Below are 22,340 nucleotides of genomic sequence, written 5' to 3' on the forward strand. Positions count from 1 at the left end.
TTTTGTATTTTATTGCATATTAAATGTACATACTACATCATTGGGGTCATATTGTTATATTAATTTGTTTGCTTTTTTTTTCCCCACTTGGCACTTGCCTGGATCATTAAAAATTTTCCTTAAACATCTTTTTAAATGGTTGTATGGTTATCATGGATTCATTCTTTTATCACAGTAGAAATTTAGTTTTGCGTCAGGTGCTGCACTTGCAGGGGAGATTCAGTGCTGCTTCAGATTTTCAGACATTATTCCAGCCTAAATAAGCAAAATCTTGTCAGTATGTGGCATAATGAGAGTAGATAGAAAGTTTAAATGAGAGGTGGAAATATTGTTGTTTCACTTCATTGGTCAGTCTGTGGCAAGGCTCAGTTGGGTGATTCTGTGCAGAGGTGGCCTTCTGTTAGTGCAGCATCTAATCAGGCCTGGGCTTGGGCTGCTGTGGCCAGGCTGTCTTCAGTATGTCTTGTCTTGCCTCTCCTGCATCTTCTTGTGGGGTCCTGATACCACCAATTTCCCAGGTATGGGAGTGGGCCTCACCAGCTTCCTTACCTTGTCAGTGTCTCTGAGAAACTCTAGTGAGGGTGGCTGTGTGCAGTGTTGATTTCCCACTATTAAATTTGCCCACATCTTACATAACACCAAGATGCAGCTACCTTGGGTCTCAAGGAAAAAATGTCCCACAAATGCCCTCATAGTTAACTGCCTACTGGAGGTTTCAGAGCATGTCCCCAAGTTGTCTTTACCCTCAGGGCCTCTGGAGCTGTCCTGTCCTTCCTTCTAGCCCTGGCCATTAAAGTTATAACTTTTCTCCTAAGAAAATTCCTCTCATTTTCCAGCTCAATCATTGTGGCCCTTCATTTTTCTCTCACTGATATGTTCCTGTTCTGCTTCATGACAGAGTAATTGTGTAATTTTGGTTTACGTTTCTCCTTGAGTCTGAAATAAGGTGATTTCTGAAGACTGCTTGTGCATTTCCTTCTTACTCACCTTTGAATTTATAATTCCACTGGCTCCCCACCTCCTAAACTCAGAAAGTGAATACAGGGTCTTCTTTTCTGGATCCTTCAATGTACATACCCCCAGCTTCCCCACCCCCACCCCATGGTTGAACTCACAGTGTGTTTGTATGGACATTTCAACCACTCTGGTCTCAGGATTTACCTCTTACTGTAGGCAAGTGATCCAGTAGCTAATCTAACAGCCACATGAATCCAAGTCATTTATAGGCCTCCCTTTGGCCCTCTGTGCAGTCCAGCACATGATAAAAACAGAATTTGGGATGGCTATCCTGTGCCCCAGAGCATCTGTGAAACCTGTATGCTATGCCTTTTAGTCATTCCTGGCAGCTGTCCTGGTTGACAGCCTGCATAAAATGGAGAAATTGGTTGCAGTTGCAGAAATCATTCTATCTTTCAGTGCCTAAGAAGACTACATATGTTGAATCATTGTTTTTAGATTGGCCCCAACTGGGACCATGAGCCTCTCTTCCATACCCACACTTAAATGTCCTCCCATCTGGTATTTTGGTACCATGTGCTGGTCATATATATTGTAATGGTGAACCAAGCTCTTATTAGGATCCTCTGGTGAAAGCAGGTTGCAGAACTCAGCTTAGGCCAAGGCTGCCATGAGGCTTCTTGTTTTCACTACCTTAGACTTGCTATACACTCCATTGGGCCAGACAACTAGAGAGTGGGTTTAGGGCATGCCTGGATTCCAGTGACCAGTTAACTGTAAAACTAAATCCTCCTTACCTGTACTCTGCTGCATGCAGAGCACAGGGGCAGGAGTCCCCCAAGGAAGGGACATCCAGAGGTTTCCTATACAGGGACAAAAATTCCCTGAGCAGTAGGTTCCCCTAGGTTGGTTACAGGGACAGGAAGAAGAGAGCACAGAAGGTATAGCAGGATGAGGAAGGGCATCTTAGGCAGCCAGGGTTGTAAGTACATTTTGGCTCAATGGATGGCTTAAGTGTAGAACAGCTGAAAACTGCAAGCGTTAACAGAGCAGAGTTGGTCCTTAAAGGATTGTCACTGACAGTGTTGAAACCTCAAGAGCATTTTATGTCCTGGAGAAAGGGATCAAAGCTTACCAAACTCCACTAAAAAGCCTTAGTAGTCTTTCCCTCTCACATGGTTCACATTGCACAAAGCAGAGTCCATGCAACACTGCCATTTGTGTTAGTCTTTGAGACTTTTATGGAGCAAAACATGCAGCTGTACAGTTTGGATAGGCCAGTGTTTCTTCTAATGACAAAACTGTAAAACTGACTTTATTGACTAAGTTCACAAAAATGAAAAAAAGATCTTTTTCAGAAAATCATTCAAAGAGCACTGGTCTTCAGTTCTAAATCTGCCATGCTGGTTGTGTGAGTTTGGGTCTTATGAATATGGTACAGTGATGTCACGGGATTAAATGACCCCTAAAGCTCCTTCTCCTCTAAAAATTCTATCATTCTCCAGCTCCTTTGGTGCTTTTGGCAGTCTCCTTTTGGATAAGAGGGAATGTGCCTAGATGCTGAGTCCTTTCATTTTTTTTTTTTTTTTTTTTTAAGATTTTATTTATTCATGAGAGACACATAGAGAGGCAGAGACACAGGCAGAGGCAGGCTCCATGCAGGAAGCCTGAAGTGGGACTCGATTCTGGGTCTCCAGGATCAGGCCCTGGGCCGAAGGTGGCACGAAACCACTGAGCCACCCAGGCTGCCTGACTCCTTTCATTTGGACAGAAGGCTTTTTCATTGTTAGTTAATCTTTACTCCAAAACATCTTTAAAATTAAGCAACTCTTCTTTCACAGGGTTCGTATGGTTTTAATCAGGGGACTAAAGCAAAATATTACCTTGTATTATCCAGGTTTAAGAAAGTATCATTTGGCCTTTACTAAAAGGTGCATTTTACACGTACTGTTGAAAATGTGGGGCTCCTGCATACAATTTTACAACAGTAAAAACCATTTTTTTTTATAATTATAAAAAACTCTTGCTCATTAAAATTCAATCAAAAAGAAAAATTTAAAGAAGAAAATAACAATCAGCTTACATCCTACTATTTAGACATGGTAGTTTGGAGAAATATATCTGACTAATCATTGATAGGACGTTTATTAAAACACACACAGTATAGATTGAAATGTGAGTGTATCCACACATGGCTAAGGGTGTGAGCTCTGACCTGAGGCCACCACAGTTTAAATCCCAATTCTCCTGCTTGTTACTGTGTGACACTGGACAAACCTACTTCTGTGACCTTAGTTTTCTCATCTGCTAGATGAAAATGTTAAGAGTTTCTTCCTCATAGAATTGGTGTGAGAATTTAATGAGTAGTCCAGTGCTTTGCATGTAGTAAGTCCCCAGCAAACGTTAGCTAGTGTTGCCATTTTGCTATTAGTATGGATCCTGTATATCCATAAATGGGATCATGCTTTGTTTTTTTTTTTTTTTTTTACCTTACAAGGAGTTATGAAATGTTCTCCATGTTAATATAGTCACATCTGTATCCTTGTGTTGATGGTTCTGTTGTATAGTTGTGACACACTTTATGTATTTAGCCAATCTCTCCTTGTTAGACTTTCATTTGTAAGTTATTTCTTGTTTCTTTGCCATAACTAAAACCCAGAAATAAATAAGAAAGAAAAAAAGAAAATTGTAATGAACTTCTACTATATGTAGATTCTTTTTTATTATCTCCTTGGCATAAATTCCTAGAAATGGCATTGTTGTGTAATGAATAGTAGGAGTATTTAGTATTATTTTTCATACTGCCACTCTGCTTTCTGGAAAGGTGATACTAAAGTACAACATCTGTCAGGCATGTGTGAAAATACCCAATTTTCTACACCTGTACCAGAACTGGGCCTTGTCTACATTTCAACTTCAGCAAAACTGAAAAGGGAAAGGCATCTTATATTAATTTTACATTTCTTTTATTAGTATGTTTGAGCATCTTTTCAAAATGTGTGTTTGCTGCTTGTATTTCTTCTTTTGTGACTTGTGATTTTAGTTTTTTTGTATTTTTTTTGTTAATTTGTGGGTGTCCAAATTGACTTGAGAATTTTTCAAGCTTGGAAACAGAGTTAAAGATGATATTCCCAAGAGTTTGTAGGAACTCTTTGGATATCAGAGATAGTGACACTTTGTAATATATTAGAAATCTTGTTAAGGTTGTCTCAAGTAATGAAGGGCATGTAGTATCTCAAATGAGAATAAATCAGTGAGCAAATATTTATTAAGAATTTGTAGCTGGTGCTCATATACGTGTATAGAACTGAAACCTGCATTTGGTGTCTTTAAAAGATTATTTTATGACCTGGTAATTATGAATAAGGCAGGCCTTTTATTACGACATTAGGCAGTGCATAAATGGCAGAAAACTGACATCTTTGATGCATGTCCACATGTACCCTGCTGAAATCTTGATTGTGCCCTGAACCCTGATTGTGCCATTCTTTCCAACTTGCCTCTTTATTTACTCTTTCCCACATCCCAGGTCAGAAACCTTAGAGTTATCTGCATATACCTTTTCCAAGTTGAAGGGTGTCTGGTTCTCAGCCTCCCTTCCAGGAAAGTTAATCTCTCCCTCCCGCTGCCCCACCTCACCTGTTTATGACTGTGGTGCTCAGGCCTTGTGTTAGAATGATTTGGTGCACATTTGCTTCTGCTGTAGGACTGAGAGCTCCCCAGAAGCAAGATGGAGACCTTACTTTTGTACTTTCAGACTCTGTCACAGCATGGCACAAAACATTTACTACATAAACGTTCATTGTATTTGATATTTCCAGTTAAAAGTTGGTGATGCCTAAGCCTCTGTAGTCTTCTGGCAGATTAACCATTTTCCCCAACTTTTTGTTATGAAAAAATTTTAAAGTTCAGAGGAGTTGAAAGATGAAAAACACAGTCTTGCCCCCTAAATTTACCTGTTGAGGTTCATATTGCTCTGACACGTAGTTAATCCTCTGCTCAGAAACTTATAGTGACTCCTTTCTGGCCATTGGAGCAGATGTGAACTGTACCTTAAATAGTCAACAGCTCACAAAATGTGGCCCTCCTTGCTCTGGTCTTACTGTTCTTATCCTATACTGTCTTTATTCTTCCATCATTGATTTGTGTAGAACATGGTTTTCTCCCTTTTCTTGATTGAAAACTTTTGCATAGTAAGTGTTCTGAGTTCCCATAGCTTTAATTGGTATGTTTTATTCTTTCATTCCATATAATTCCTGACCACATTATTTTAGCTGTTTGAAGGGGAGTACTGAGTCCTGTTTTGATCTGGTTACTTTCATAAAGTGTAGCATGCTGACTTTTGATTTGGCTGGTATTTTATAATAGCGTTCCTGAAGCATTTGTGCTATAAGGTGAACTCAGCATTGATTTATAATACCTATGTTGCCCGAAAACTATGTTCTATGGGAGAAAAACAAAAGTGTATTACTGTACACCAGATTACACTGTTCTATTAGATCAGCTTGTTGCAAGATCATAGTTCATCCTTAAGAATGGAAAGGTGTTCTGTGGTGTTGTGCACTCCTTTTGTGATTGTTCCCAGGAATTGATTGGCACTTGTACTTTGGAGTCATTAAAACTTAAATCAAGTACAAGCTTAGAATAAGATTGTCTAAAGTCTAGAAATTGTCCCTGCTGCGAATCAATGGGTTAGAGACATTCGCATGAAAAACATTTTAGAGGGAGGCCATTAGGCCTTAGTTTAATACCATTTGTGGTTGTCCAAGTTGACTTGAGTATTTTTCAAACTTGGAAACAGAGATAAAGATGATATTCTCAAGAAAGAAAAGCTAGGAAGGAAGCTAATAGGTAGTGCTGCAACTTTACCTAATCTACTTGTATCTCTCTGATTCTGTTGGCTGTTTGTCATCATTATTTTGTAAGGAAATATTATTTCCTCTATTTAGAATGCCATCCAAGTCTCACCGGCAGACTCCTATTCATTCTTTTAAATCCCGTTCAGGTGTCAAATCCCTTATAAATACTTCTGTTACTCTTACACTGCTGTCCTTCCCTTTATCTGGGTGTCCCCCCTGCTGTGTTCTGAGCTGCTTACAGAAAAGGATGGTGTTCCGCCTTACTTTGTTTGGGCCTAGCTCACACATGTGCTGTGAACCATTGGTTGAGCCTGTCACATAACACATCTGGATCATGAGATATTTTCCTTTTTCTTGGAATCCAGAATTAGGTGTAATTAAGAGAAAATACAAATATATATTTGTCTATATATTTCTCTTTTCTGTTGTAACCCATGTGCTTTATATTTTATTTTAATTTCAGCAAGTTTGTGAAAGATGAAAGTGACCTTACCAGCTTTGGACACTTGTGAGAGTTCCTTCACACCTTTGGTGGTCTTAGAACTGGCTCAGGATGTCAAAAAAGAAACCAAAGAATGGCTGAAAAACAGAATTGTCTCTAAAAAGGAAGATGGTGGTGAGTAAAATAAGCATAATTCAGAAAAAAAAATAAGCATAATTCAGACTTAGTTGTGATCAGTGACTAAAAGTATATTTTCAAATATATCTTACAGTTTTTTCATTGATATGTTTCTAAAATTAATATCCATTTCTTTGCTCTTCATTTATGTAGATATGAAAGGAGACCTTAAGTCAACATTAGACCAAAAGCAACCTGAGTGATTTTGTTCACAGCTCTAAATGCTGTGCCTAGTACCTGGCCTGACACAGTAGGTCACTATTTGTCAAACGAAAAAACAAGTATCTACTGAGTGCTCTTTATATGTGAGTTATGATGTTGAGGGAGAATTTAATATGGTCTTCTGCCTGCAAGGATGTTACTGTCAGTGTATGGATACTGAATGCCAAATCCTGGAAATTGTGAAGTAAAAGGACAAAAATAAACCCCAAAATAAAAAACCCTAATGAAAGAACTGTTACAAAGCAGTGCATGCTACTTAAAAATGAATTGTTTGTAAACTAGTTGGAAGGTTAAAGAGAAGACAGAGGTGACACTTGGTGATACTTTTTGGGCTGGAAAAGGATGACTTTATAGAAGCCAAAGCTTACCCCTCTCCTGAAGGGCAAACGGGCATCTAGATCTCGTGAGAGGGTGGAGGACATTTTACATGAGCAAAAACTTCATAAAATTATACAAAACAAGAATTGATTTGCACTTGCCCTTCACCTAAAACTTTACCAAGTCTCCAAACACTGAATAAAACTTAAATAGGCAGGTTTTTAAGTAAAGATTTTTACTGTAAACTGAAATGCTTTCTAAATAGTAAAGCCTTGGATCAACGTGGAATTTTTAATGTTTTGCAAACAACTGAACCAAAAGAAGACTGAAAAACTGGAATACCTTCTTATTGAAATCTGAGGTGTTTCACTGGGTTGGAGTCCCTTCTTTAAAATTCTTGTGATGGAAGAACGTTCGTAATGCCTAAGAGCAAGGGACTTCAGTGTATTGTCTTCCCTGCTCGTTGTGTGGCTTCGGCACGGAGACACAGGGATGGGGCAGAGGTGGGCATCTTTCTACGCTGCTGGGAAATATGAAAGAGCATTCCAAAAAAGTATCCTGATATTTCAGGTAAAGGCAGTGGATTTATTTTATTTTATTATTTTTTAAAAAATTTTATTTATTCATGAGAGAGAGAGAGAGAGAGGCAGAGACACAGGCAGAGGGAGAAGCAGGCTTCATGCAGGGAGCCCGATATGGGACTTGATCCCAGGACCCCAGGATCATGCCCTGAGCCAAAGGCAGACACTCAACTGCTAAGCCACCCAGGCGTCCCATGGCAGTGGATTTAACACTCATGTTTACTTTTACTCTCTTTCAAACCTCTATGGAAATGACAATAAAAGGATCTTTAAAAAAGAGATGTCTACTTTGACAAAGAAGAAAGGAAATAATTTAACAGCAGCACCATTTTGGAAGCTAGAAAACAGGTGGATGAGTGGTAAATAAGTTCTCAGACTTGAACAAATCAAAGCTGAAGCTGGCAGAAGTACAAACTGAGGTGCAGTTTCTTTTGCACCACAGAATACTCCTGTGGACTTAGGTATTAGTGACTGTAGGGGCCTAGGGGGGTGGAAATAAGTGCTACCAAGAAAAAGAAAAAAAGAATCAACTGAGATTCATTTAAGAAATAGATTCCCCCGATCCCTATATTCTACGATTGCAGCAGAAGACTGAATTTTCTCTGCAAAGGGTCAGATGCTTGGATTTTGGCATGGGGGCTTCTGTGATAGAGATTCTGTACTGAAAATAGAGTAATGGAGTATTGTTCCCCTTATCCTCCATCCCACTAATCTCATACCTAATTTAGTTTCTAGAATGTTAGCAGCTAGATTCAAATCATCTAGGAAGCAGATTGAATAATCTTTCCTGGGGAGTCTAACCAAACACAAAATAACCATAGGTGTAGAAATCAGAGAGTTGCCCATGGAAAACAACCTGGCCAGAGGACTGTGCATTAAAGGCCATCTTCAGTGAGCTCCATCTAAAACTTCAGAACTTGAGTACAGCCTCCTAGAACCCCTTTCTTAAACGCGCACATACAAGAAAAGATCACCACACATCTGAGGAAAGTCCCTAACATGGAAGACAAAGCTTAACCTAAACAAACAGGTAGAAACAGCAAACTGCAGAAGAAGAAAACCAAGAGAGAATTAAAAACTTAACTCCTTCACTTATGAGAGGGCAGGACAGACATTCTGTAAATCAAGAGCTGGAGACTGTAAAATATTCATTTAGAAAAACAGAGCTTGTATAAAGTTGAAGTATGAAAGCAAAATTTAAAAACACAGTATTAGGGATAGAAGATAATCTTGATAAAACCTCCCAGAAAATAGAGCAAAAGGTACAGAATTAGGAACTTTGAGAGAGAAAAAGTCAGGAAGTTAGAGACTAGGCCAGGAGGTACACATCTTAAATAAAAAGAGTTCTAGAAAGGGGACAGAGGGAAAGGAGAAGAAGAAATCATCAAAGGAAACCTCAAGGGTGATGCCAGGCCTTTTCAGATGGAAAGGGCCCACTGCACTGTAGGTGAAAATGGCTTGTCATCGGAAAGTTCCAGAACCCTGGGAATGGAGACATACTACAAACTTCAAGAAAGAAAGACACAGTAGGTCACACATTAAGGATTAGACTTCTGAGCAGAAATATAGGATGCTAGCAGGTAGTTTTCTGGAGGATATCAACTTACCTGTAATTCCTATTTATTTAGAAGATAGATTTGAATTGTTAATACATTTTCCTTATATCAAGCTAGAAACAATACTTATTTAGAATGTTTTCATTTTTGAAACTTTTCTAAGATTGCTTTTACCTTTTGTTTTTGAAGGTGCCCAGCTGCTATTTAGACCACTATTAAATAAATATGAGAAAGAAACACTAGAAAATGAGAACTTATATCTTGTTGGTGCCTCCAAAATTACATTATTACTGGGTGCAGAAGCAATGGGTTTGGTAAAGGAGTGTAATGATAACACTATGAGAGCCTTTACATATGGAACCCGACATAACTTCAAAGATTATGATGGTAAGTCCCAAGATTGTTTCTATCAGCATCAGTTTATGTCAAAAATAAGTTTTTGATGAGTAGATCAGGGGTCAGCAAACACATTAAGGGTCAAATAGTAACTATTTTAGGCTATGCAGGCCATATATTCCCTTGCTGTTATTTGATACTGTCCTTGTAAAGCAAAAGCAACCTTAGACCATAAGAAATAAATGGGTGAAGATGCGTTCCACTAAAATTTGCTTATGCAATATGCCCCATGGGCCTTACTTTGGGAACCCCTGGAACGGGTGAACATAAATTAGCATGACAATATAATATATAATTCTGTTCTAATTCTCAGAATGGTAAATATTCACTAGCTTGATACAGAAAAATCTTATAAGGAGAAATGCAGTAGTAGTCCAGAGTTGTAGAATTGCCATTTTCTGTAGGGTAACTGGTTCTGTTCTGGTCTCACAGAGGGTCCAGAAAGGAATGGATTCTGGAAAGAACTGAGAAAGCCAGGATGGCTGTGATGTCAGAGTGGGAGTTTGGTTTCAAGATAATTTAAATTGGTCCCTGCTGGGGCTTTTGGAGTTAGGAGAAGATGTGTTGTGATTAGGCTTCTTCAGACTCACTCTGGATTTTTATGTCTTAGTGCATACATGGTAATGGTAAAATTCACCTCATTTTAAGAGGATTCACTTGTCAAAATATAATAGTTTTCTTATCAGATTGTCTTCTCCCTCATTTATGGGAGGGATTTTCAACTCCAGAAGGGAATGGCTTGAGCTTGAGAGTTTAAAGGAGGAGAATTTGTCATACAGCCAAACTTCAGTTCCATTCCCTAGTTAAAATAGTGTTAGAATTAAAGACCATGTTGCCTTCTGCTCATTGGTATTAGATGGGATCAAGCAAGCGTCTGCCATTTGGATGTTTCTACTATATTATATAAGAACTGGTATTGTAGCCTCCCCCCTCTTAGTCGTAAGGGATACATTCAGAGACTCCCAGTGGATGCCTGAAATAGCAAATAGTACTGGATGCTGTATATGCAGTGTTTTCCTATATGCACATCCCTGTGACAAAGCTTAATTTGTAAATGAGGCACAGTAAGAGATTAACAACAACAGTAATAAAATAGAACAATGATGACAATCTACTGTAATAAAAGTTAATGCAAATGTGGTCTCTCTCTAAAAGTGCCTTTTATTGTATACACCCTTCTTCTTGTGATGAAGTGAGATGGTGCAATGCTCTCCTGATGAGATGAAGGGAGGTGAATGACCGAGGGATTACAACATAGTGTTAGGCTACCTCTGACCTGACGATAGGTCAGAAGGAGGATCATCCACTTCTGGACCATGATTGATGTGGGTAACTAACTGCCCAGAAAGCAAAACTGCAGATAAGGTGGGACCATTGTACCATGATCGAAGAATTGTAATATGTGAAGGCAAAACAATGTTTTTCTTTGTATAGCATATCAAAGATGCTTTATGTTCTGTTTAATTTAGCAGTTTTATACTTTGCTTACTTACTCCTTATTTATTTATACCATCATTTCTGTATTCTTAACCTTATTTTGGCTATTACTGAGAAAATAACGGTAAATTTTTGCTTTCATTTAGATGACAATGATGACTTCCTTACAATGGCAGAATGTCAATTCATTATCAAACATGAGCTTGAAAATCTTAGAGCCAGAGATGAAAAGATGATCCCTGGTTACCCCCAGGCAAAGTTGTATCCAGGAAAATCATTATGTAAGTCATTATATCAACTCTAATGCAATTATTTTTTTCTTGGTAGACATGGATAGCAAGTTAGGCTTTATTTTTTTTCTTACTAAAAAACATAGAACTTTACAATTATTTATTTTTTTCATGAACATATTTTTTGCTTTTAGAGCTTCATTACATTGTACCTTTAGATCAATATATTTTTTCTAGGTGTGTGTGGGTAGCTCAGTTGGTTAAGCATCTGACTTTGGCTCAGGTCATGATCCCAGGGTCCTGGGATTGAGCCCTGCTTTGGGTTCCTGCTCAGTGGGGGATCTGTTTCTCCCTCTGCCTCTGCACCTCCTCCCTGCTTGTTCTCTCTCTCTCTCAAATATAAAAATAAAATCTTTTTTAAAAATATATTTGTTCTATATGGCTTACTACTTATTTATTGAGGTCTCACAGCATTCAGTTAGCTTATAATTGGGTGTGAATACATACACATATTACTCCTATTAAGATTAGCAGAGTTTACTTTATGCCCAGACACTCACTGTATTGGGAGTCTGGGGAGGAATGAAAATGGGAGCTGTCGTCTTTTTCTGGAGCCCACTTTCCATCCCCTCTCATCAGTGAGTGAGAACATGGGAACAAGGCATAGGAAGAGGCACAAAGTGGCATAATACCTGGATGCATATCAGCAGTTTGCAACTTTGTAATTTTGTGTCATTCTATTTCAATGACAATACTAGTTTTCAGATGAAAGTGCTCACTGCAGTGTGTAATTCTACATTTGCCTCGAACCTCCCAGATGGCGGCAAGGCCTTAGAGCATTTTTGCTGCCCAAATATACTATAAACATATGAGCCATTGTATTCTCTAGGCAGTGTAATACTACCTTCCAGTCTTTCTCTCATGAGGACAGATTCAGTCTATATTCAAATTTTTCTAGTTGTCACCAAATATATATAGACTTGGTTTGTTCAAACCAAGGTCCAATCATAGATCACCCATTTTGTATGGTGGTTATATCTCTTAACTAGCTCTCCTATTGTGATAAAGCACATGTAACATGAAATTTAAAGATTGAAAAATCTTAAAATATTTTATTCCTCTTCATAGCTCCTTTCATCTTATAAAACTGAAACTCTATTGATTAAACAGTCACTTTCTCTTCTCCCCTTGACCCCAGTACAGTCAACTACCTTTCTACTTTCTGACTGTGGTTTTGACTACTCTAAATATCTCAAATAAGTGGAATCATACAGTATTTCTTTCTTTGTGGCTGGTTTATCCCACTTAGCATTATGTCCACAAATTCATCTATGTTGTGGTATATGTTGGAATTTCTTTCTTATTTGGAGCTGAATAATTATATGCATATACCACATTTTGCTTGTTTACTCATCCATCAGTGGACACATGGGTTGCCTCTATCTTTTGTCTATTTTGAATAATGTTATGAACATGGATGTGCAAATATCCCTTCAAGACCTTGCTTTCAATTCTTTGGGTATATACCCAGAAGTGGAATTGTTGGGTCATGTGGTACTTCTATATATAATTTTTTGAGGTACCTCTGTATTGTTTTCTACAGCAGCTGTACCTTTTTCCATCCCTACCGACAGTGCACAAGGGTTCCGAGCTCTCCACATCCTTGTCAACACTTGTTATTTTCTGATGTTTTGATGGTTGTCATTCTAATGGGTATAAGGTGATATCTTGTTGTAGTTTGATTTGCATTTCCCTGATGATGAATGATGTGGAACATTTTTTTTTTCCCCTGTGCTTTTGGCTGTTTGTATGTCTTCTTTGGAGAAATGTCTTTTCAACTCATTTGCTCGTTTTTGAATCAGGTTGTTTTGTTGCCTTTTAGAAATTATATATTCTAGATATTATTCCCTTATATATATCATTGGCAGATATTTTTTATCTATTTTTGTGGATTGCCTTTTTACTTTGTTGATACTGCCTTTTGAGACATGAAATTTTTAATTTTTTTTTTTTTTTTTTTTTTTTGAAATTTTTAAATTTTTATGAAGTCTGACTTACCTTTTTTTTCTTTATGCCTGTACCTTTGGTGTTATATCTAAGAAATTATCACCAATGTTGTGAAGTCAAATCCAATGTCATGAAGTTTTTCCTCTATATTTTCTTCTAAGAGTTTTATAGTTTTGGGTCTTATACTTAGGTCTTTAAGCCATTTTGATTAACTTTTGTCTGGTGTTAGGTAAGGGTTCAATTTCTTTCTTTCTTTCTTTCTTTCTTTCTTTCTTTCTTTCTTTCTTTCTTTTTTTTTTTTTTTTGGTTAGAGTTCATTTTCATTCTTTTGCACGTGGATACTCAGTTTTCCCAGTATCATTTGTTAAAAAGACTGCCCTTTCCCCATTGAATGGCCTTGGTATCCTTGTCACAAATCATTTGACCATATATGTGAGGGTTTGTTTCTGTTCTATTACATTGGTCTGGATGTCTGTCTTTATGCCAGTACCACATTGTTTTGGTTGCTGTGGCTTTGTGGTAGTTTTTGAAAAAGATTTTAGTTATTTATTTGATAGAATGAACACAAGCTGAGAGAGGGACAGAAGGAGAGAATCTCAAGCAGACTTCATGCTGAGCATGGGGTGCAATGTGGGGCCCGATTTTACAACCCTGAGATCATGACCATAAGTAAGATCGAGATCCAAGCTGAAACAGAGTCAGCCACTTAACCAGCTGAGCCACCCAGGCACCCTGGCTTTGTAGTAAGTTTTAAAATCAGGAACTTTTTTCTTCTTTTTCAAGATTGTTTTGGCTAGTTGAGATCCCATGAAATTCCATGTGGATTTTATGTGGGGTTTTTCTATTTTTGCAAAAGGCCTCTTTGGGATTTGATAGAGATTACATTGAATCTATAGATTGCTTTGGGTAGTATTGACATTTTAACAGTGTTAAGTCCTGTGAACATGTGATGTGTTTTATCTTTTCACTGTATGTCTTTTATGTTTTTAATTTCTAAGTATTTTATTCTTTATGATGCTATTATAAATAGGATTGTTTCCATAATTACCTTTTCAGATAGTTTATTGTCAGTATATAGAAATGCAACTTGTTTTTGTATATTAATTTTGTGTCCTGCTGCTTTGCTGAATTCATCTATTAGCTATGACAGTGTTTTTGCTGAAAACTTAGGGTTTTCTACATAAAAGATAATTATCACTTATCAACAGAGATAATTTTACTTTTTCCTTTCTAATTTGGGTGCATTCTATTTCATCTCTTAATTGTTAGGGCTAGAACTTCAAAATCTGTGTTGAATGGAAGTGGTGAAAATGGGCATCTTTGCCTTATTCCTGATCTAAAGGGAGAGCTTTTAGTCTTTACCATTCAATATGATGTTTGCTATAAGGCTTCTCAGAGATGGATTTTATTATATGGAGGTAATTTCCTTCTATTCCGAGTTTGTTGAGTGTTTTTATCATAAAAGTGGTGAATTTTATTAAATGCTTTTTCTGCGAGTTGATCATGTGGTTCCTCCCCCTTCTTTCTGTTAATATGATATATTAAAATAAGCTGGTTTTTGTACTATCTTTGCATTCCAGGAATAAATTCCACTTGCCTGATCTTTTTACTGTGTGGCTAAATTGAGTTTGCTAGTATTTGATTGAGTGTTTTTACATCGTTGTGCATAAGGGATGTGTGTCTGTAGTTTTCTCTTCTTGTAATGTTGTTGTCTGACTTTGTATCAGGGTAATGCTGGCTTTGTAGAATGAGTTAACAGTGCTCCTCATCAATTCTGGGAGCAAAACTTGAGAAGGATTGGTATTAGTTCTTTAAATATTTGGTAAAATTCACCAGTGAAGTTGTCAGGTCCAGGGTTTTTCTTTGTCAGATTTTTTTCAGTCTCCTTACTAATTCAGTCACCTTACTAATTATAGACCTCTTCAGATTTTCTGTTTCTTCTGATTTATGGTAGGTTTTGCATTAGGAATTTGTTCATTTCGTGTGGGTTATCTAGTTTGTTGCTGGACAGTTGTTAATAGCACTCTCTTATAATCCTTTTTATTTCTGCGGAATTGGTAGTAATGTCCCCATTTCTATTTCTGATCTTAGTTAAATTAAGTCTCCTCTCTTTTTTTCTTAATTCATCTAGCTAAATATTTGTCAGTTTTTTTGTCTTTTCCAAGAATCAACTTCGTTTTTTTTTTGTTTGTTTTTTGTTGTGTTTTGTTTTTAGTTTTCTCTATTGTCTTTCTTCTTCTATTTTGCTTTTCTCTGCTCTAATCTTTCTTATTTTATTCCTTCTGCTAGCTATCGGTTTAGTTCTCTTTTTTCTTGTTCCTTAATTATAAAGTTAGGTTGCTCATTGGAGGTCCTTGGCCACAAATCTCCTCCCTTTAGCACTGCTTTCTCCATGTCTCCTAAATTTTGTTGTGATGTCTTCTTTGATCCATTAGTTGTTTAAGAATGTGTTGTTTAATTTCCACATGTTTGTGAATTCTTCAGTTTTTCTTCTGCTACTGATTTCTAACTTCATCCTGTTGTGATCTGAGGATGCTTTTTATAATTGATCTTTGTAAATCTGTTGAGATTTAATTTGCAGCCTAACATATGACTGATTTATCCTGTAAAATGTCCCATGTGCACTTGAGAAGAATGTGTTTTTGGCCCTTTATTGTGTGTCTTACCTATTAATTGGATTTTGCGGACTCTCCTGTCTCTGAGGTATGCTGTAGGTGTATGCTATGGATGCTTTTACTTGTTTGCCTTGTTGATCTGTATGGCTTTTAGAAGGTGTCAGGAAATATGAATGTAGGTACTGATTCTTAATTGTCTACATTTCCTGTTATCTGCATATGTCTTGATATTGATTAGATTGTAACAGTTTTTGTTGACATACATTCATTCAATGTATAGACTAAGGATTACCATGATTTCAGAAGAATTTTTTTCAGTAACCTTTTAAGACTTACTTGGTTGTATTTGCTTTCTTTTTGCCTTTAGGTAAGCCAGTTATGTGGGCTCTTACATATTCTCTGAAATAATTTTAAGGTTTTATGTAATTTTCTTAGACTTGTCCACCATTTTCTTGGCTATATGTTCAGTATTACCTAGTAGCTTTTATTATGACCTTGTATCTGTAGTAGTTTTATGGTGTCTTAAATAACTTATCTGAGCTCTTACCTTCAGTTCTCATAGCTCTTCTTTGGGTTTTAGCTTCAGAGAGATGACTTAGTTTCATTGCTTGAAATTTATGAAGAATTCCATAGGTTTCCATTGCTGGTTCTATAATTTCCTGCTGTGTTTCTTCTCTGCCTTTGTTTCTGATTCTCTTTGCCCTGTAATATTTCCGTATAGTTCTATATCAATTGCTTGCAGTTATTACTTAGTTTCTAGTGAGCCCCTGTTTTTCCAAACCACTATCTTCTAGCCGACGTGGTTCAGAGATCCACCATGAGTCCTTTCTGTCTACACCCAGGCAGTGGGGTGGTGGTCCCTGCTCCTTGGTGTCCAGGAGAACCCTGCCCTCTCCTCCTTGGCCCCGTTATGCAGAGGCATAAGTGCTCTTAGCTTAGCCTGGGCTGACTTTTAAAGCCTCTTCTCATGGTTTGTGATTTGGATTTATAGTTTGTTTTTTTCTTATTTTTATCAAAGATAGGGGATCCCTGGGTGGCGCAGCGGTTTGGCGCCTGCCTTTGGCCCAGGGCGCGATCCTGGAGACCCAGGATCAAATCCCACGTCGGGCTCCTGGTGCATGGAGCCTGCTTCTCCCTCTGCCTATGTCTCTGCCTCTCTCTCTCTCTCTCTCTCTCTCTCTCTGTGTGTGACTATCATTAAAAAAAAAAAAAGATAGGTGTTCCCCTTTATTTGTCTTGTTTCCTTTGTTGTTTTTAACTTTTCTCATGAGCAACAACAGGACAGAGGTGTCTTTCTGCCTCTATATATTACCAGGAGTTCACATTCCATATTCAGGTGCTTGTTTAGGGCCTTTCCAGAATTTTAAATCTTTCTGAATCTCTTAGTGGGAATAAGACACATCTGGGTACAAGACGGACTGAGGCATTGTCTTGGTTGTTAATGTCAGCATCCCATTTTTCCCGGTTTATCCACGGTATTCAGATTCTTAGGCGGAAGCCTGTGTTTCCACCTGCTAGTTACTGCGCAGATACATACTCTATGTGGCAGCTGGGACAGAGACTATGTGTGTGTTCCCATCAGCTGGGGATCTGGAGCATCAGTTTTCCAAATGCTCCCGCTGCTTCAGAGAGAAATTTTCGACTGAATAAAAACCTTGAATGGAATTTTGTACATAGATTTTTCTTGGGTGTATAGGTACCCTTTTGGGTGTTATAAAGCCATAATAGAAATAACTTTCTTGTTGGTAGGATGAGGATTTTATATATAGTGATCCACCCTTTCTTTCTTTTTTTTTTTTATAATACATATAAAAATAATAAAATCATCTCAGTCATGCTCACTTGAAAATTTTTATGCATCTGAGATAAGAATCCTTTTTTCATTGTTAAGGCTGGATTTTTATTTTATTTTAATTAATTATTATTATTTTTAAAGATTTATTTATTTATTCATGAGAGACATGAGAGAGAGAAGCAGAGACACAGGCAGAGGGAGAAGCAGGCTCTATGCAGGGAGTCTGATGCGGGACTCAATCCCAGATCCTGGGATCACGCCCTGAGCTGAAGGCAGACGTTCAACTGCTGAGCCACCCAGGTGTCCAAGACTGGATTTTTAAATTCTGCATTATTCTCTTCCTTAATGTCTTTTAAAATGTAATCCCTACAATGTGTTTATATCATCATATTTGGCTGAAAAAAATTGGACATGCATATGAGATATGCATAATTATAAAGTGTGAACTATTTTCAGAGTGCAAATTATAGAACTAATAAAACTCAGAATAACTTAAAATCTTAGATTTCCATGAAGTTAACATAAGTGGAAAAGCTTGTTCTTTTTTTTTTTTTTTAAGATTTTATTTATTTATTTGTGTGAGAGAGCACAAGCAGGGGGAGGGGCAGAGGGAGAGGAAGAAGCAGGCTCCTTGCTGAACAGGGAGCCCAATGCTGGGCTCAATTTCAGGACCCCAAGATCGTGACCTGAGCTGGACAGACACTTAACCTGTTGAGCTTCCCAGGTGCCCCCCCCACCCCCCGCCCTCCTCTTTTAGCCTTTATGTTTCATGGGAGACATTCCCTGGATATCCTCTTCCCCAAAGCTACCTAAAGAAGAGATTGTAACCTGCTCATTGTGATCCCAGTCAGCATTGTGAGAGCTAGCCAGGCCTTTTGTGACAAACACTCCCTGCTATTGCAGGTTTAATTTGATTTTACGCACAATGATTGTGATTTTATTTGTCATAATGTTGTGTTTTGATAACTTTCATTAAGTAGATGGCAGCTTGTGTAGTGGTGAATATGACCTTGAGCCAGTAGTTAGGAGGTATTGGGAACTTGCAATCAGGGCTCTCACTCATTTCACTAGACAGTGAGCGATGTGGAGTTCTTAAGGTGTGTCTCCTCTACCTGTGTCTTAGTTGTGTTCATCTTGAGTTTTCTCTATGAGCAAGGATCACTAACCCTCAGACTCTGCCTTCTCCTGTTGATTCCTAATAGTTAATGAAGTAACACAAAGAAAGATTTTCTTTAGAAAAAGGAATTAAGGGAGTTGAGAATTTCTTACATATTAACTGTATCATAAGGGGTGCTATTTAGGTTAAAGCTCTGTCTCAAAATGTCTGTCACATGATCATCATGTTTTGATTTTGGTACATCTCATCTTTAATATTGTCATTCTCTTAGGACACTAATAACTACTTCTGAATATCTTCCTTTATACATGGATAGATTAGAGTGGTCAGATACATCTGTCTTCTAACATTATTAATCCACCTTATAAGTAATAAAGTTTCAGGGGAATACCATATAGCAGGCATGTATGTATATAAGAAGACTAAACTATAGATATATATGTATCTGTATTTCTGTCTCTGCATATATTTATCACTGGGTACATCAGCATTTATATATATATATTTATATATATACATACATACACATACATATACACATACATAGACATGCACATATATGTACATATATATGTATAGGCACATAGGGACAGTTTTTATATTAAGCAGGAATATAAAAATGTATTTTGAAAACACAGGTTATTTCTAGGAGCAGTTTTTTTCCTTATTGAGACACAATCATATGTGACTACTGGAGTCCAGTAGGACCTGGGAGAGTGTGCTGGGGCATGGTGGCAGCTGTAGGGGGCAAAGAGGCACCCCATCTTCATTGTGCTGACCTTTGCTTTCTGTGGGTACTCTGTGTGCTCATCATCCCTTTGCTGGGTTGGAGGCAGTGTGACCTCCACACAGGCACTGAGAGGAGTCATGAGAGAGACTTTTGTTTTTGCTTTTGAAGTAAACATGTGCCACTGGCCAAAGACAGAAGCAGTACTGTCTTAGTATTGTTATTGTGTTATTTAATGTAGAGGTCTTCCTATAAGCCAGGTTAGTTCTCATTTCCCTTAAATTTGATTTTGCTTTGTTTGGCTAATCATTAAATGGCCATAATCATAATAATCCTAGGATGTGACAACGGATCATTCAGCCATTCAGCATGTTTAAAGGAGGGAATCTTGGTTTAGGTTGTTTAGTTTTATTTATTTTGTAATGAAAATATAGTTGACATATAATATGACTTATTTCAAGTATACAGTATAGTGACTGGACATTTATATACTTTATAAAATGATCACCATTATAAGCCTAGTTACCATCTGTCACCATAGGAAGTTATTACAATATTCTTGACTATATATTCCCTGTTATTCCTAATTTTATAACTGCAAGTTTGTGCACCTTAGCTCCTTTCACCTATTTCTCCCATCCCTCCATCCCCTTCCCCTCTGGCAACCACCAGTAGTTTGTTCTCTGCATTTATAAGTCTGTTTCTATTTTGTTTGTTTATTTGTTTTGCTTTTTTTTTTTTTTTGAGAAAGAGAGTATAAGTGGTAGGGGGAGTGGGAGAGGGAGAGGGAGAGAGGGAGAGAATCTTAAGCAGGGTCCACACCCAGTGCAGAGCTGGATGCAGGGCTCAATCTCATGGTCCTGAGATCATGAGAGCCTAAATCAAGAGTGAGATGCTTAACAGCCTTCTGGGTGCCCCTGTTTTGCTTTTTAGATTCCACAAATGAGTGAAATCATATAGTATCTCTCTTTCTCTGACTTATTTCACTTAATGTAATATTCTAGCTCTATCTATGTTGTTGCAAATGGCAAGATTTCATTCTTTTTTTTTTTGTGGTTGAGTAACATTCCATTATATGTATGTTTCTATAATATGTTTCCTTTATCCATTCATCTGTGGGTACACATTAGGTTTATTCCATATCTTGGCTATTGTAGATCATGCTGCAATGAACATAGACGTGCAGATACCTTTTCAAATAAGTGTTTTCATTTTCTTCAGGTAAATACCCAGAAATGGAATTGCTGGATTGTATGAAATTCGTATTTCAATTTTTTGAGGAAATTTGATAATTGTTTTCTGTGGTGGTGGCACCAGTTTACATTCTCACCAGCAGTGCTTGAGGGTTCCTTTTTTTCCTACATCCTTACCAACTCTTGTTATTTTTGTCTTTTTGATATTAGCTAATCTGACACATGTGAGGCAATATGTCATTGTAGTTTTGATTTGCATTTCTCTGATGACTAGTGATATTGAGCATTTTTTTCATGTCTGTTGACCTTGTTTGTCTTCTCTGGGAAAATATCTCTGCCCATTTTTATTCAGATTGTTTTGTTTGTTTGTTTGCTGACTTGTATGAGTTCTTTATATATTTTGGATATTAACACATTATCAGATATATAACTTGCAAATATCTTCTCCCATTCAGTAGTTTGCCTTTTCATTTTCTTGATGGTTTCCTTTATTAGTTTGATATAGACTCAATAGTTTATTTTTGCTTATGTTGCCCTTGCCTGAGGAGACAGAACCAAAAACATATTGCTAAGAGTAATGTCCAGGAGTTTACTGCTTGTATCCTTTTTAGAAGTTATATAATTTCAAGTCTTACATTTAAGTCTTTAATCCATTTTTTAAAAAGATTTATTTATTCATGAGAGACACAGAGAGAGAGGCAGAGACCTAGGCAGAGGGAGAAGCAGGCTCCTTGCAAGGAGCCTGATGCGGGACTGGATCCCCGGACTCTAGGATCACACCCTGAGCTGAAGGCAGATGCTCAACCGCTGAGCCACCCAGGCGTCCTGTCTTTAATCCATTTTGAATTTATTTTTGTATCTGGTGGAAGAAATTGATCCATTTTCATTTTATTTTTGCATGTAGCTGACCAGTTTTCCCAGCACTGTTTGTAGAAGAGACTGTCGTCTTGCTTCCTTTGTCATAGATTTACTGACCATATATGCATGGCTTTATCCTGACTCTCTTTACTGTTCCATAGATCTAAATGTCTGTCTTTGTGCCAGGTACCATACTGCTTTGATTTTTATAGCTTTGTGGTATCATTTGAAATCTGGAAACATGATACCTCCAGCTTTGTTTTTATTTCTTAAGATGGCTTGGGTTATTCAGGGTCTTTTGTGGTTCCCTACAAATTTTAGGATTGTTTGTTCTAGTTCTGTGAAAAATGCCATTGATATTTTGATAGGGATCACATTGAATTTGTAGATTTCTTTGGCTAGTATCAACATTTTAGCAATATTAATTCTTCCATTTCATGAGCATGGTATATCTTCGTTTATTTGTGTATCTGCAGTTTCTTCTCTCAGTGACCTAAACAATTTCACCTCCTTGGTTAAAGTAATCCTATGTATTTTGTTCTTTTTGATACAATTATAAGTGGAATTGTTTTCTTAATTTCTCTTTATAATATTTTGCTACTAGTACATAGAAACATAGTAGATTTCTATTAATTTTATATTACTCAGCTTTATGAATAAATGAACTGGATTCATTTAATCTAATAGTTTTTTTGATGGATTCTTTAGGTTTTTCTATACATAATATGATATCTGCAAATAATGACGGTTTTACTTCCTCCTTACCAAATTGAATGCCTCTTATGCCTTTTTGCTGTCTAATTGTTGCAGCTAGGACTTCTAACACTGCGTTGAATAAAGGTGGTGAGAGTGG

At 37.3% G+C, this 22,340-nt stretch overlaps 1 protein-coding gene across 1 annotated transcript in view; it reads left to right on the plus strand.

Moving 5' to 3' along the window:
* The window catches only part of ANO10 (anoctamin 10), a 229,601-nt gene that overhangs the window by 1,219 nt on the left and 206,042 nt on the right, over window positions 1-22,340 (plus strand). Inside the window, exons 2-4 of the mRNA XM_026016370.2 lie at window positions 6,280-6,432; window positions 9,302-9,499; window positions 11,092-11,226. Coding sequence (XP_025872155.1) covers window positions 6,294-6,432; window positions 9,302-9,499; window positions 11,092-11,226 — 472 coding nt within the window. The 5' untranslated portion in view covers window positions 6,280-6,293. The remainder of the gene's footprint in view (window positions 1-6,279; window positions 6,433-9,301; window positions 9,500-11,091; window positions 11,227-22,340) is intronic.

The sequence above is a fragment of the Vulpes vulpes genome, chromosome 11, assembly GCF_048418805.1.
Source record: "Vulpes vulpes isolate BD-2025 chromosome 11, VulVul3, whole genome shotgun sequence".
Classification (NCBI taxonomy): Eukaryota; Metazoa; Chordata; class Mammalia; order Carnivora; family Canidae; genus Vulpes; species Vulpes vulpes.